The 11,757-nt window shown below is 43.6% G+C and overlaps 1 protein-coding gene across 8 annotated transcripts in view; it reads left to right on the top strand.

The window, feature by feature from the left end:
• Window positions 1-3,682: 3,682 nt before the first annotated feature.
• LOC147641568 (WUSCHEL-related homeobox 8-like) overlaps window positions 3,683-11,757 on the top strand; it is a 49,057-nt gene continuing 40,982 nt past the window's right edge. For 3 of the 8 annotated variants that reach the window (XR_015264574.1, XM_086789641.1, XM_086789563.1), the window contains exons 1-4: window positions 3,999-4,169; window positions 4,839-5,160; window positions 5,276-5,776; window positions 6,191-6,374. Coding sequence is in view for 7 of the 8 variants with exons in the window: in XM_086789641.1 (XP_086645767.1) it covers window positions 4,854-5,160; window positions 5,276-5,776; window positions 6,191-6,342 (960 nt within the window). In the remaining variant the exon portion in view is untranslated. The other 5 variants (XM_086789897.1, XM_086789848.1, XM_086789765.1 and 2 more) reach the window with 5 other exon arrangements.

The raw sequence follows: 11,757 nt of genomic DNA, 5'->3' as shown, positions 1-11,757 counted from the left end.
AGGCTTTCCCAAGCCACCAACTTGCTCCTTGCCCTCCTCCCTCAACTATTAACTCATCCAATCTAACCTAGCCCTACCCAACTCCTAGCTGATCCATCCCATCTTAACCACATAGTTTCTAGCTTGCATAGTGAGAAGTTGCCACACTTTTTATGCTTAATTGGCATCAAACAAGTTGTTAAAGGAAACATGTTGCTTTGATTTCCTCCCACAAGGCAAGGTTTAGCACATACAAGCTATGGTTTTTTATTTCTATGGTTACTTAGAGCACCGTCATTAATACCAAACTAGTTGTTGAGGGAAACGAGTTGCTTAGCTTTCCCTTCCATGAGACAAGGTAGGATTTTTTATTCTACTATAGTGTGCGCATGTATGTGTACTACACACACACACATGTGTGTGTGTGTGTGTGTGTGTGTGTATAGATAGAGCGAGAGAGAGAGAGAGAGAGCGAGAGAGAGAGAGATTTGATTATGTCTCCAAAGGTCAAGTACGAATATGGTAACACAAAGCATAAATCATGGAGTTCTCATTCTAATCATGTATAAAATTGATTTTAAAAAAACATCCCATGGATCATTTTTAGACTCTCTAGATCCTTGTAAATAAAGAAAGTGGGGCCTATTGATCCATTTTAACTTAACACTTTCCATTTTCATGCCTTGCATGCTACTTTATACTTCTCTAGCCCCCCTCTTTTCTATTTGAGTTATGAGAGTGCAAGCTCTTTGCTATATCCAAAGGGTGGTGTCCTTCAAGCTTTACAATTACACAAGTATTATCGCTTGTGTCATGTTAAAGGGGATGATCACATGCCCATTCTTGAACCTAATGGGGCTAATATGTTCCATGCAAAGGCTATGTAAATTTCGTTAGTGCATGTAATGTCTTGCCTACAAAGTTTATGTAGAACCACCTACTACTAGTTGCCCAAACCTTTAAATCTAGTGTATTCCTCCCTTTCTATCATTGGATATTTATATCTATTATTGATTCCATGTAAGATTGATTTGAGACCTAAGATTCCTCTTAAATCTTAGGTCACTTGAATCTAGTGCATTCCTCCCTTTCTATTCTTGGATATCTACATTAATTTAATTTTGATTCCATGTAAAATTGAAGTGATTTAAGATTCCACTTGAATGCTTAAGGTCCCATTGTCTCATTTAGGTTAACCTCTACCCTCTTTACCTTCTTCATTCTTTACTAGGCACTAATTGAGGTTGTAAGGGCAACTCAGGAACATTTAGGGTGTGCTAAGAGTAAGGAGTGGAGAAAGGAAAAAATTAGGAGTGCTTTTCTCCACTCTCTACACATACATGGAGAGAGAGAGAGAGAGAGAGAGAGAGAGAGAGAGAGAGAGAGAGAGAGAGAGAGAGAGAGAGACTAGTATAACAAAGAGTAGGATCACTTTTAATAAAAAATGATCCCATGTTGTTAATTTGAACTACAAGCTAAAGGTCATATCTTTTAACCAATCGATGACCTAAAAATAATTTCACACTATATCACTTAACAGAGTGCATACAACTTCAATCAGAAAACAATCAATATGCAGCGATTTTCTCATGTCAACACAAGTGGGTATTGGTATTATTCAATGGCACACTATTTAAAAATTAAGTAGGGTGTTGGGCCAAGTATACAAGACCATATGTGGCAATGAATTTAAATCTATAAAACCCACATGGAGCTTTTTGAGATGGACAGAAACCCAATGGTGTCCACATCCATTAAGGGTAGCATATTACCATGCACTAATCACTGAGAAAGATCACCTATATTGCAAAGTTGTTAGCATGAGCCTATATATTTATCTAATTATAACTATTAAAAAATTTATAAGGAGACATCTCAACTTCTCCCATAACTCGAAGAGGATTTTCCTAAAATTGAATCAAATGTAGGATGAAGTGAACCCATCAACTCAAAACAAATTTTCCCAAAATTGAACTAGTCATATGATGAAGCGAACTCACCTTTGCTTGAATTTTATTCATAACACGCCTAGTAACAAAGCAAATCAACATGGCTTCATTATAAAAAAAGTGCATGAAAAAAGACATATTGGTATAATTGATCTTAACAATGGGTTGTGAGCAATTTTGTCCATAATAGGCCTAGTAAACAAAGCAAATCAATATGGCTTCATTTACAAAAAGTGCATACATATTGGTATGATTGATCTCAGTAAATGGGTTGTGAGCAACCTATGTAATCAGTCATTTAGCGCTGTTGGAATGCGGTGTAACATGAGGTTTCATGGATTTATTATTAATTTTGTCTCCCCTATAATGGATGAAGTGCATTTTATTACATAAAATTTGCCTCAATCATATTTTTGAAACCTTTGATATTGAAGTCAACTCTCAAAAATACACTAAATACCTAGAAAATATTGTCATAACTCCATTTGAATTTTGTTTTTCCTAAAGACATTCACATATCAATCGATTATTTTATAACTAAAATACAAAAATCTTAGCCATGACAAAAATACAAGTGTTGTCATTTAACTTTAACTTTAAAGCAATTAATTTAAATAAATAATGAGAAAACTAATTGAATACCATTAAATAAATATTTTTATTGATTATCATTTAAAAATATTAATATCATTAAAATTAATATTTTAATTGATTTTTAACTCGTTGTAGGCCCCTATTTGGGCAATAAAGTTGGGTTATGACTCATTTTAGTAAAGAGTTCCTTCATGGGACTCAAATCTCGGGAGTGGAGCCTCCCAAGAGCTCATCAGCTCTATTGGATAGCACATTGGTTATTTGCATCTCTGAGAATCGAAGTGTCTGGGGGTGCATGGTATGAGACGTACACGCCTTTGGGATGTGGACTGGGCTAGGGGTGCGTGGTCTTTGGTTCAAGGAGGCTTACTATTTTATTTGGTTTGTAGCCTACAGCTAGCCAAACCCACCTTCGTCTTTGTGATCTTCATGATGTTTGTGGTGGCCATGGATTATAGGTACTTGGATTATTGCTTCATGTTTATGCTTATGTATGTAGGTGGACACTAGTGTTTGATTTGGTATGAGCTAGTAAATTTTATCATTTGATAAACTAATAGCAATATATTTAATAGGAAGATTGATTGAATAATGTATTGTATTTTTGAAAATTTAAGGGGGTACTTGTCAAATCTACTCAATAATAATGTATTGTATTTTTTAAAATTTTACAAAGGGGGTACTTGTCAAATCTACTCAATAATAATGACTACAATGCATGTGCATTGTGGCCCGTGGGCATTCTATGATCTCTCTACCTACCTACCTAGGGAAAGTACCTCCCCCCCCCCAAAAAAAGTGTCTAAAGTTGAGACATGTGCACAAGGCTATAATGTCAACTTTAGAAGTGTGCAAAAGCGTAAATGTCAACAAAGAAAGGGGAGAGGGCGAGGAGAGCCCGAGAGGGGTGCACCAGATTTAGGACAGTTCGTTACAACTTCAAAGCACCCATAACCTAATCGAGTTTAAGTGCGTATGCTGGATGGAAGAGAGAGAAAAGAGATGATTATATTGATATATATATTTATATATATATAGAGAGAGAGAGAGGTATTAACGTCGGTAGAATGCAACACGAAGACATATACGACCAACGGTGGGACTTGAACTCGGATGGATCATGGCCTTTATAAGGACCCTCGCAGTGAAGGCCATGATCCACCCAGTGCAAGTCCCACCAAAGAGATAGTCAAGGGAACAGTGGAGCCGGAGTGGACTTTGTCTACCTATAGCTATGGGTCGCTCGTGGAATCTGAAATTGGGCTTGAGCCTTGTGGGCGCATGTGCAGCGGTAGATAGTGGAGACCGTGCACAGAGATGATGGCAATTGGCTTCCTAAAAAGGCTCATTTCCTCTTTCTTGCGTTTCTCTCTCTCTCTATCTCATGGCGGGCACATTTTCACAGATCACCCACCACGTCCGGGAAGCCTCTCCTGCTTCTAGCCTACTTCTCTGCAGGTGCGCGCACTCTCTCTTTCTCTCTCCTTCTCTCACATACACACACACAGGTGCATTGCCTTTCTTTTATCTTGTATTGGCCACACCTCACGGTGCCCTCCATCCTTCCTTTCTGTGTTGGGCACTTCTCCCTCACGCAAGTTCTCTTACCCTTAGTGCCTCTCCTGTTTCTAGCCTACTTCTCTGCAGGTGCGCACTCTCTCTCTCTCTCTCTCTCTCTCTCTCACACACACACACACACACACACACACACACACACACACAGGTGCATTGGCTTTCTTTTATCTTGTATTGGGCACCTCTCACGGTGCCCTCCATCCTTCCTTTCTGTGTTGGGCACTTCTCCCTCACGCAAGTTCTCTTACCCTTAGTGGTTTCTGCATTCCTGAGGCTCTCTCTCTCTCTCAATTGGGTTGTTTCTTCTTTCCCTGTCATTCCGCTCCACTCTGCTCTTCTTTCTGCTGTACTTTCATCGAGTGGGGAACATCCCCCCTCTCTCCCTCTCTCCCTCTCTCTCTCTCTTTGTGTTGTTGGGCAACCGTCGCTCCTATTTGAGTGTAAACCTTCTCGTTCTTGTTGTGAGCACCGCCCTTCTCTCTCTCATACACACACACGAACAGTTTCTGGTCCCATTGTTGGAATCTTCTCAATAACCCCAGCCACAATGTGTCACTTTAACTACCCGCTCAGTTTCTCTCCATAACACGCCTCTCTCTCTCTCTCTCTCACACACACACACACACACACACACACACACACACCCCAAAGTTTCTTATTGAGGGAAGATTTCCATATGTTGGGAGGTGAGTAGACTCTGAATGACATTGGGTTGAAGCAAGTAGGGTCGCCATTGTGCAGAAATTGGGAGCTTCTATGGATTTGGACATCAGAGCAGTTCAGGATATGCCGGCAGCAGCGGCTCAGATGAAGGTGCCACATATGGATGCCAATGCACGCATGGCTTCCTTTCCCCTAATGCCGCATGTGGTCCAATCAGATGCCAAAATTCAGGCATTTATGAACCAGCAGCAATCGGTTTACACCATGAGCCCACGTGGCCAAGTGATGACTGATGAGCAGCTGGAGACTCTGAGGCGGCAGATCTCTGTCTATGCAACCATTTGCCAACAGCTAGTGGAGATGCACAAGGCCATCATGGCGCAGCAAAACCCGGCATCAGGTATAATCTAGTTCTCACTTGCTTGTGCTAGTGTTAACTTGCTTCACATTTGTCACTATGCCCTCAAGCTGTGGCTATGTGTGATGTGCCATTGATTAGACTTAATACACTGCAGCTTTATGGTTGGGCCAATCGACCCCCTTTGACTCTTCTCTCCATTGTATGGGACACAAGCTGACATCCAGGCAGAGATGGACACCAAGTCAAACCCAGCTTCAAATTCTTGAGAGGCTCTTCGAGCAGGAGAGCGGCACACCAAACAAGCAGAGGATAAAGGAGATCACCATAGAGCTGAGCCAGCATGGCCAAATTTCGGAGACCAATGTCTACAACTGGTTCCAGAACCGAAGAGCCCGGACAAAAAGAAAGCAGCAGCTTGGCGGCTCTAACAATGGGGAATCCGATCTTGACACGGATGTCGATTCGCCAGAGGAGAAGAAGGGTAAGATTGAAAGGGAGTTTTCAAATGACAGTTTTGATGCCACTCATGTGGGCAGGGTTTCTCAAAGCACCCATTGTGCTGAACACCACCCTGGGTTGCCAGATTCAGCTCAAATGCATGTACAATTGGATAACACAGCAGTTTCTTTCAGTAGAGCTGTTATTAATGGCCATGGTAGGTATTGTTGTTTATAATTGTTTTGTTTATTTACTTGCTTTTCATTTTCATCTTACAATATACATCAACACTTTAGATTGAATGTACCAAAGTGAACACTGAGGATGGAAAGTTTTTTTTTCTACTTCTTGCTTTTCAATCTCTGCCTCCCGCTTTTTAATCTTCTCAAAATCCGTTAAGTAGAAAATTTTGAAACTCCTACCTAGTTTTTTGCTCTTTCAAAGATTTTATGTTGTGTGTGGTTTGGCCACAGGCTTCCCCCACTAGTTGTGTTGTAAAGCTCCCCCACTAGTTCTAAGGAATATCGCGGTGTCGTTTATGAATTTTCCCCCGAAGCAATTCAAATGAACTGTAACAGCTTTTCTCATAGAGGGAGAGAATTGATGAATCAACTTCTTTCTGTTCTGACAGGTGTATCTGAAGCTGGCCATTTGGCTGACCATAAATTATGGGACATCCCTTTGTCTGTGTCTGAAATCAAGGCAGATTTTGCTGGACCTTCAGTGTCACAGGAATTCCAAGGACGGCTGATGATAATTAATGGTGCTGAGAGTGGCCATTGAAATTCTAGGGAATGACAATCTTATGCAATAAGGTAAACACTTGCAGTCTATTATTTAGACTGTGACGTTGCACAATCAAGAGAGGATTGCTGAGAGTTTTCTTTTTATTCACCACCATGCTCTTCGAGTTAATAGCAGTTTGACCTAGCAGGTTATCTTGTATATTTGTAAGTTCAAGTAATTTTTTTCTATTTGCTGTTCCTCTACTTTGTGTTGTCTCAATTTTGTGCTTCACAATAGTTTAAAGAACCAGGCTTCTCCATAGTGCACCTTGTACTACTGCTGCTAGTTTTCTTAGTTTCAGCTTGAATAGATGGCGAGACTTCATGTAAGAAAACAGGCATCACTGACACCCCATTTATAGATGCTTGGCAAGCTCGAACGTTGTATCCACGTGAGCTACCAAGGCATGATAGCTTTGAAGTTGTAGCAAATGAGGCTGTGACTCATTCAAAGAGCCACCAAAGTCCTTCAAGTTGTAAAGGCCGCCTTCCAGTACACCTATGGCAACAATTTGCAAGGGGTTGGTGTCAATGACCTCAAGAATTGAACTATCAAAGTACATGCCATAGCCTTTCTCTGCAATCCGAAACACTGAGAACAGATTGCTAGAGAGCTTGGGAACATAAAGCACATCTCGGATGGTAGAAGGTCGGCGAGGAGAAGAGTTAAGTTGCCCGTTACCCACACAAGAGACCTCAAGCTTGGAAGCATCACCAATGGACACCTTCGAAGAGCTAGGCCGAATATCATGCAAAATGCACCTGTCATGAGTCATGTGAGTAGTGCACCCATTGTCAACCACCCAATCCATAAGACGTGAGGTAGTAGGAACAGGTGAGCCTGCAGGAAGCTCCTCAATGCCAACGAAGACAGTCTCCTTGGTGGAAGAGGATGTAGCATGCAATAGGTTGATCGTCGTAGCACGCAACAAAGCCTTCTTTAATGCCATGAGTTTATGCAATTCCACTTTGCTTGAGAAAGAAAGAAAGAAAGTTGTATTAACGTCTACAAAAGGCCAAAATGGCCTATGAGACCAAAAGGTTACATCATGTCCATGAAATACATCATCAGGGGTACTAAAAATAAAAATCAAAGAAAGTAATAAGAGCTGAAATGTTAGATCTGATCCCAAAACAAAAAGTGTGCAACTCTCATATCACCCTAAAATATCCCAAACCAAAAAGTGAGAGAGAAGATAGAGTCGACAAAGTATGGGGTCCCAATTATCCATTGAAGCACACCCCCCCCCCTCCCTCCCCTCTCCCCCCCTTTTCAACCAGGAGTATTTTCTTATATTTCTTTGGAGAACTTTGTACAATGAGTATGAAGGAAGACTGAGGACTGCCGAACGTAAGGACGAAGTAGACCGAACGTAGGCTGAACCATATGTTGTCCAAGCTCCTTTGAATTGCTCTTCGATGACCACTATGCAGAACCAAAATTGCGGGATGCACATATACTGGCTGAATGCTGAAGAAACTCTTTGCAGAGGCCTTGGGGCTGTAGCACAATTAAGTGCTATATGCTGAATGTATGCGCAAGGCCGAAGGCTCTAGGCACACATCACTTTTGTTTGACTACTTGTAAACTGATGAATGAATTATGATGGGAACTAGGCGCTTGCTTTTATATTCATTTTGCTACTGGTCGGTTCACCCTGGATACTGTTGGCTTGTTTATGGGATAGGAAAATGCTATTTTAATAGCATTAAATGCTGCAAACTTTTCTCAATTGTTGTCCTTTATATTGGCTGTAACTTGGTTGAACACAATGCTAATCAATACACTTAAATACACTAAGATTTGATGGACAAGAGCAAACGCAATGCAGAAAGAAAACAGCGGGAGAGAGAGAGAGGCGTGTAACTCTGCTCTATATACACAAAGAAGATTCCGAATATAATACAAGATGTGGCAAGGGCTGTGGGGCCATTTTATATGGCCCCCATACAGCAATCGGCCTGCTGTAGGCAGCCGACAGGACTCCAGAAGTGCCCACCACGACTGTAATCACCAGTCGGCCTGCATAAAAAAAAGATCCACGACTTGTCCAGACTAGTCGGCCAGCTCCACAATGTGAACACAAGTATACTGATGCAGTCGGCCAGCACCTGGGTCCTCCTGCCATCACAGGGCAGCCTCCCATGCCAAGGAAAAATAGGGAAAAATGGGGAAAAAATACGGGGAGTGAGGAAAAATGAGAACAACACCTACAAGGGCGGGCATACCCAGGCCCTGGTGTCTACAGAAAGACAGGAGATGACTTCTAACACCCCCTCTTAGCTCCTGGCTGTGAAACCAACCACAGGGAGCTAGGGTGCCGCTTGAGCAAATCTTGAGATAGCGACTTCGTGAAGAGGTCCACTGTATTGTCCTCCGTCGAACAGAACTCAAGCAAGATGTCATCAGCAACGATCTGTTCACGACCAAAGTGCCTCTGGATGACCATGGGTTCCTCCAGTGGAAGCCCAATCTTGCAATACAACCTCTGTAACCTCACCACCTCGCAAGCAGCATCACAAGCAGCCCGGTACTCTGCCTCTGTCAACGACAAGGCAAAAGATGACTGCCTCTTATTGCTCCATAAAACTGCTCCTGGGCCTGAAGTAGATCTCCTCGTGTTCGGATCTCCTCCCCAAACTGAGTCACTCCAACCGTGGAGTCGGACTCCATCAATCAATCCCCCTCCTATGTAAAAGAGTCCATGATCCTTCGCATGCCGCAGAAACCGCAAGATACACAATCATGTCTCCCAAAGAGTCATCTGCAACCATGAGCTCAACTGCCTAATCAGGAAGCTCATGTCCAATCTGGTGTCCATCAACCAAATCAATGAACCATTCTGCTTCTGAGTCAAAGAGTCATCACACTGCTCACAAGGATCAACACCTGTTACGGTGCAAAGCCAAGTCCTAGAAACCTGCTGAAGACCACGCAAGGCCTTCTGAAACGTGTCAACCACCCCCTCTGAATCTGGAACCACAAAGCCTGGAGTATGCACCTCCTTCTTCAAGTAATCAATTGCCACCTGCCTGGCTTTTCGAGAGGTCCCCGTGGAAAGAACATCCTCATCTACAGGAGTTTCTTTGTCCTGAATACTACGATACATTAGAGCATAAGTTACCTGTTCAGTTTCCTCTGACCGACGAACACAAGAACCACCAACATTAGTACTGGAAAGTTCCTGCCAACTACTGCCATCAATTGGCAAGCTATCCACCATTTGGTCCTAGAAAGCCTGCACCTGCAGCGTATCCACACTTAAGTGGCCATTACCAGACTGCCACTCATCACAAACTGAGGACTTGGGAGAGAGAGTACTGAAAACTTGTAAACTCCATTCTCCACTCCGCCTTCCCAAACCACCTGGCCTGTTGCTTTGTCCCGGAGAGCAACAAAATGCTTATCAAACTCCACCCGTACACCAGTCTTGCAAACCTGATGCACTGACAACAGATGAAACCAAGTGACGGAACATACAACACCTAGGAGGAATGCTTCCCCCCTCTGCCATCGGGAACTATCTCCAACTTGCCCTCACTGTGAACTGGGATAGTGGATGTATCCCTAGTAAGAATGTGACCAGAATACCTACAGAGATCCTGTAAATCTGAACGGGAAGGAGTCATGTGCTTGGAAGCACCACTGTCCAGAATCCACTCCCGAGTATCCGTTGCGGAGATTTCTCCAACCTCCTCCCTGCCTGAAGAAAATGAAACATCGGTGTCCATCACCTCCAGGTGCACAAAAGCCGGAGTCTTCATGATTGCTGCCGAGGAATCTTCTGGGTCTTCCGCTTGGGACACTGCCTCCAATAGTGGCCTTTTTCGCCACAATCATTACAAGTCCTCTTTGCCTTTAGTTTCTCGCGGTCAGCGACGGACGTCTTCTCAGAAGACTGCTCCAATGAAGCCTTTCCTTTGCCCGTGTTACGGCCTTTCGATCGTTGGCCAGTTAAGGCCTCCGAAAATCCACCCTGAGGAGGGTTCGTGAATCGTTCCTCCTGGTCCAAGACCATGGGCACAAGCTCCTCCCACGTGATGGTGCTAAGCCTGCCACTGGTAATCGAAGACGAGTAAAATGTTGAGTACTGAGAAGGCAAATGCGACAGCAACGTTATGGCCATGTCCTCTGACGATATCTCCTTCCCAGCCTGAAGAACTTCCTGCTGAAGAGCCTGCAGCTTGTTAATATGCTCCCGCATCGTCAACGACTTTGTAGGGTTCATAACCCGCATCTGTACTTCCAAGGAAATCCTCTTCATGGGCAATACCCTGTTGTAAAGAGAAGCTAAATGCTGCCATATACCTTTGGCTAGCGTCATATGCTTTACATGATTGATTACCTGCGGTGTGCAGTTGAGGAAGATAAACGAACAGACCTTGGCGTTGACACGAGCCTGTGCCTCCCGGTCCTTTCGGATCGACGGTAACTCCCCTTCCTCTACTTCCGGCCGTGGAACCCCAACAACGATGAAATCAGTGTAAGACTCCAGAACAGATTCCATCATAGCCTTCCATATGCCGTAGTTGTTCCCGTCCAACTGACGCTCCATCGGGAACGTGGGGAGTGTAGGGATAACAGATTTGCCATTGCGGGGATGTACTCTGAAAAAGGGTGGGTGGGTGGGAACAAAGAAGAACTTACACCTGCAAGTGGCTGTCCAGCAAATCAGCCCGCCGTCCTCTTGCTTCTCCTCTTCCCAAACAGTCCCGTACAGTCCACCAATCAGCAACACAACAGTCCCCCTCTTGCTCACACAAATCCCAAGAACTATCAAGAGCCTAGGGCTCTGATACCATGTCAAAATGCGCAGCGGAGATGATGACCAAATCTGGGAACACGAGCAAACACAATGCAGAAAGAAAACAGCACAAGAGAGGGAGAGAGATAGAGGCGTGTAACTCTGCTCTATATACACAAAGAAGATCCTGAATATAATACAAGATGTGGCAAGGGTTGTGGGGCCATTTTATATGGCCCCCATACGGCAGTCGGCCTACTACAGTAGGCCGACAGGACTCTAGAAGTGCCCATGACTGTAATCACAAGTCCGCCTGCATAAAAAAAAGGTCCACGACCTGTCCAGACCAGTCGGCCAGCTCCACAATGTGAACACAAGCATACTGATGCAGTCGGCCAGCACCTGGGTCCTCTTGCCATCATAGGGCAGCCTCCCATGCCAAGGAAAAATAGGGAAAAATGGAAAAAAAATACGGGGAGTGAGGAAAAATGAGAACAACACCTACAAGGGCGGGCACACCCACAACAAAGGCCCTGGTGTCTACAGAAAGACAGGAGATGACTTCTAACAATTTAAGCATTAAAGCTTACCAATTGCAAGTAGAGTCGATGTCAGCGGAAGTCTTTGCGATGAAAGTCCTTGGAGTGATGAGATCTTCGATTTGTCGC

This window comes from Cibotium barometz, chromosome 1 (assembly GCF_041138505.1).
Source record: "Cibotium barometz isolate CiBa-2024 chromosome 1, ASM4113850v1, whole genome shotgun sequence".
NCBI lineage: Eukaryota > Viridiplantae > Streptophyta > Polypodiopsida > Cyatheales > Cibotiaceae > Cibotium > Cibotium barometz.
The sequence above is the reverse complement of the archived record's forward strand: the minus strand, read 5'-3'. Positions and strand labels throughout refer to the sequence as shown.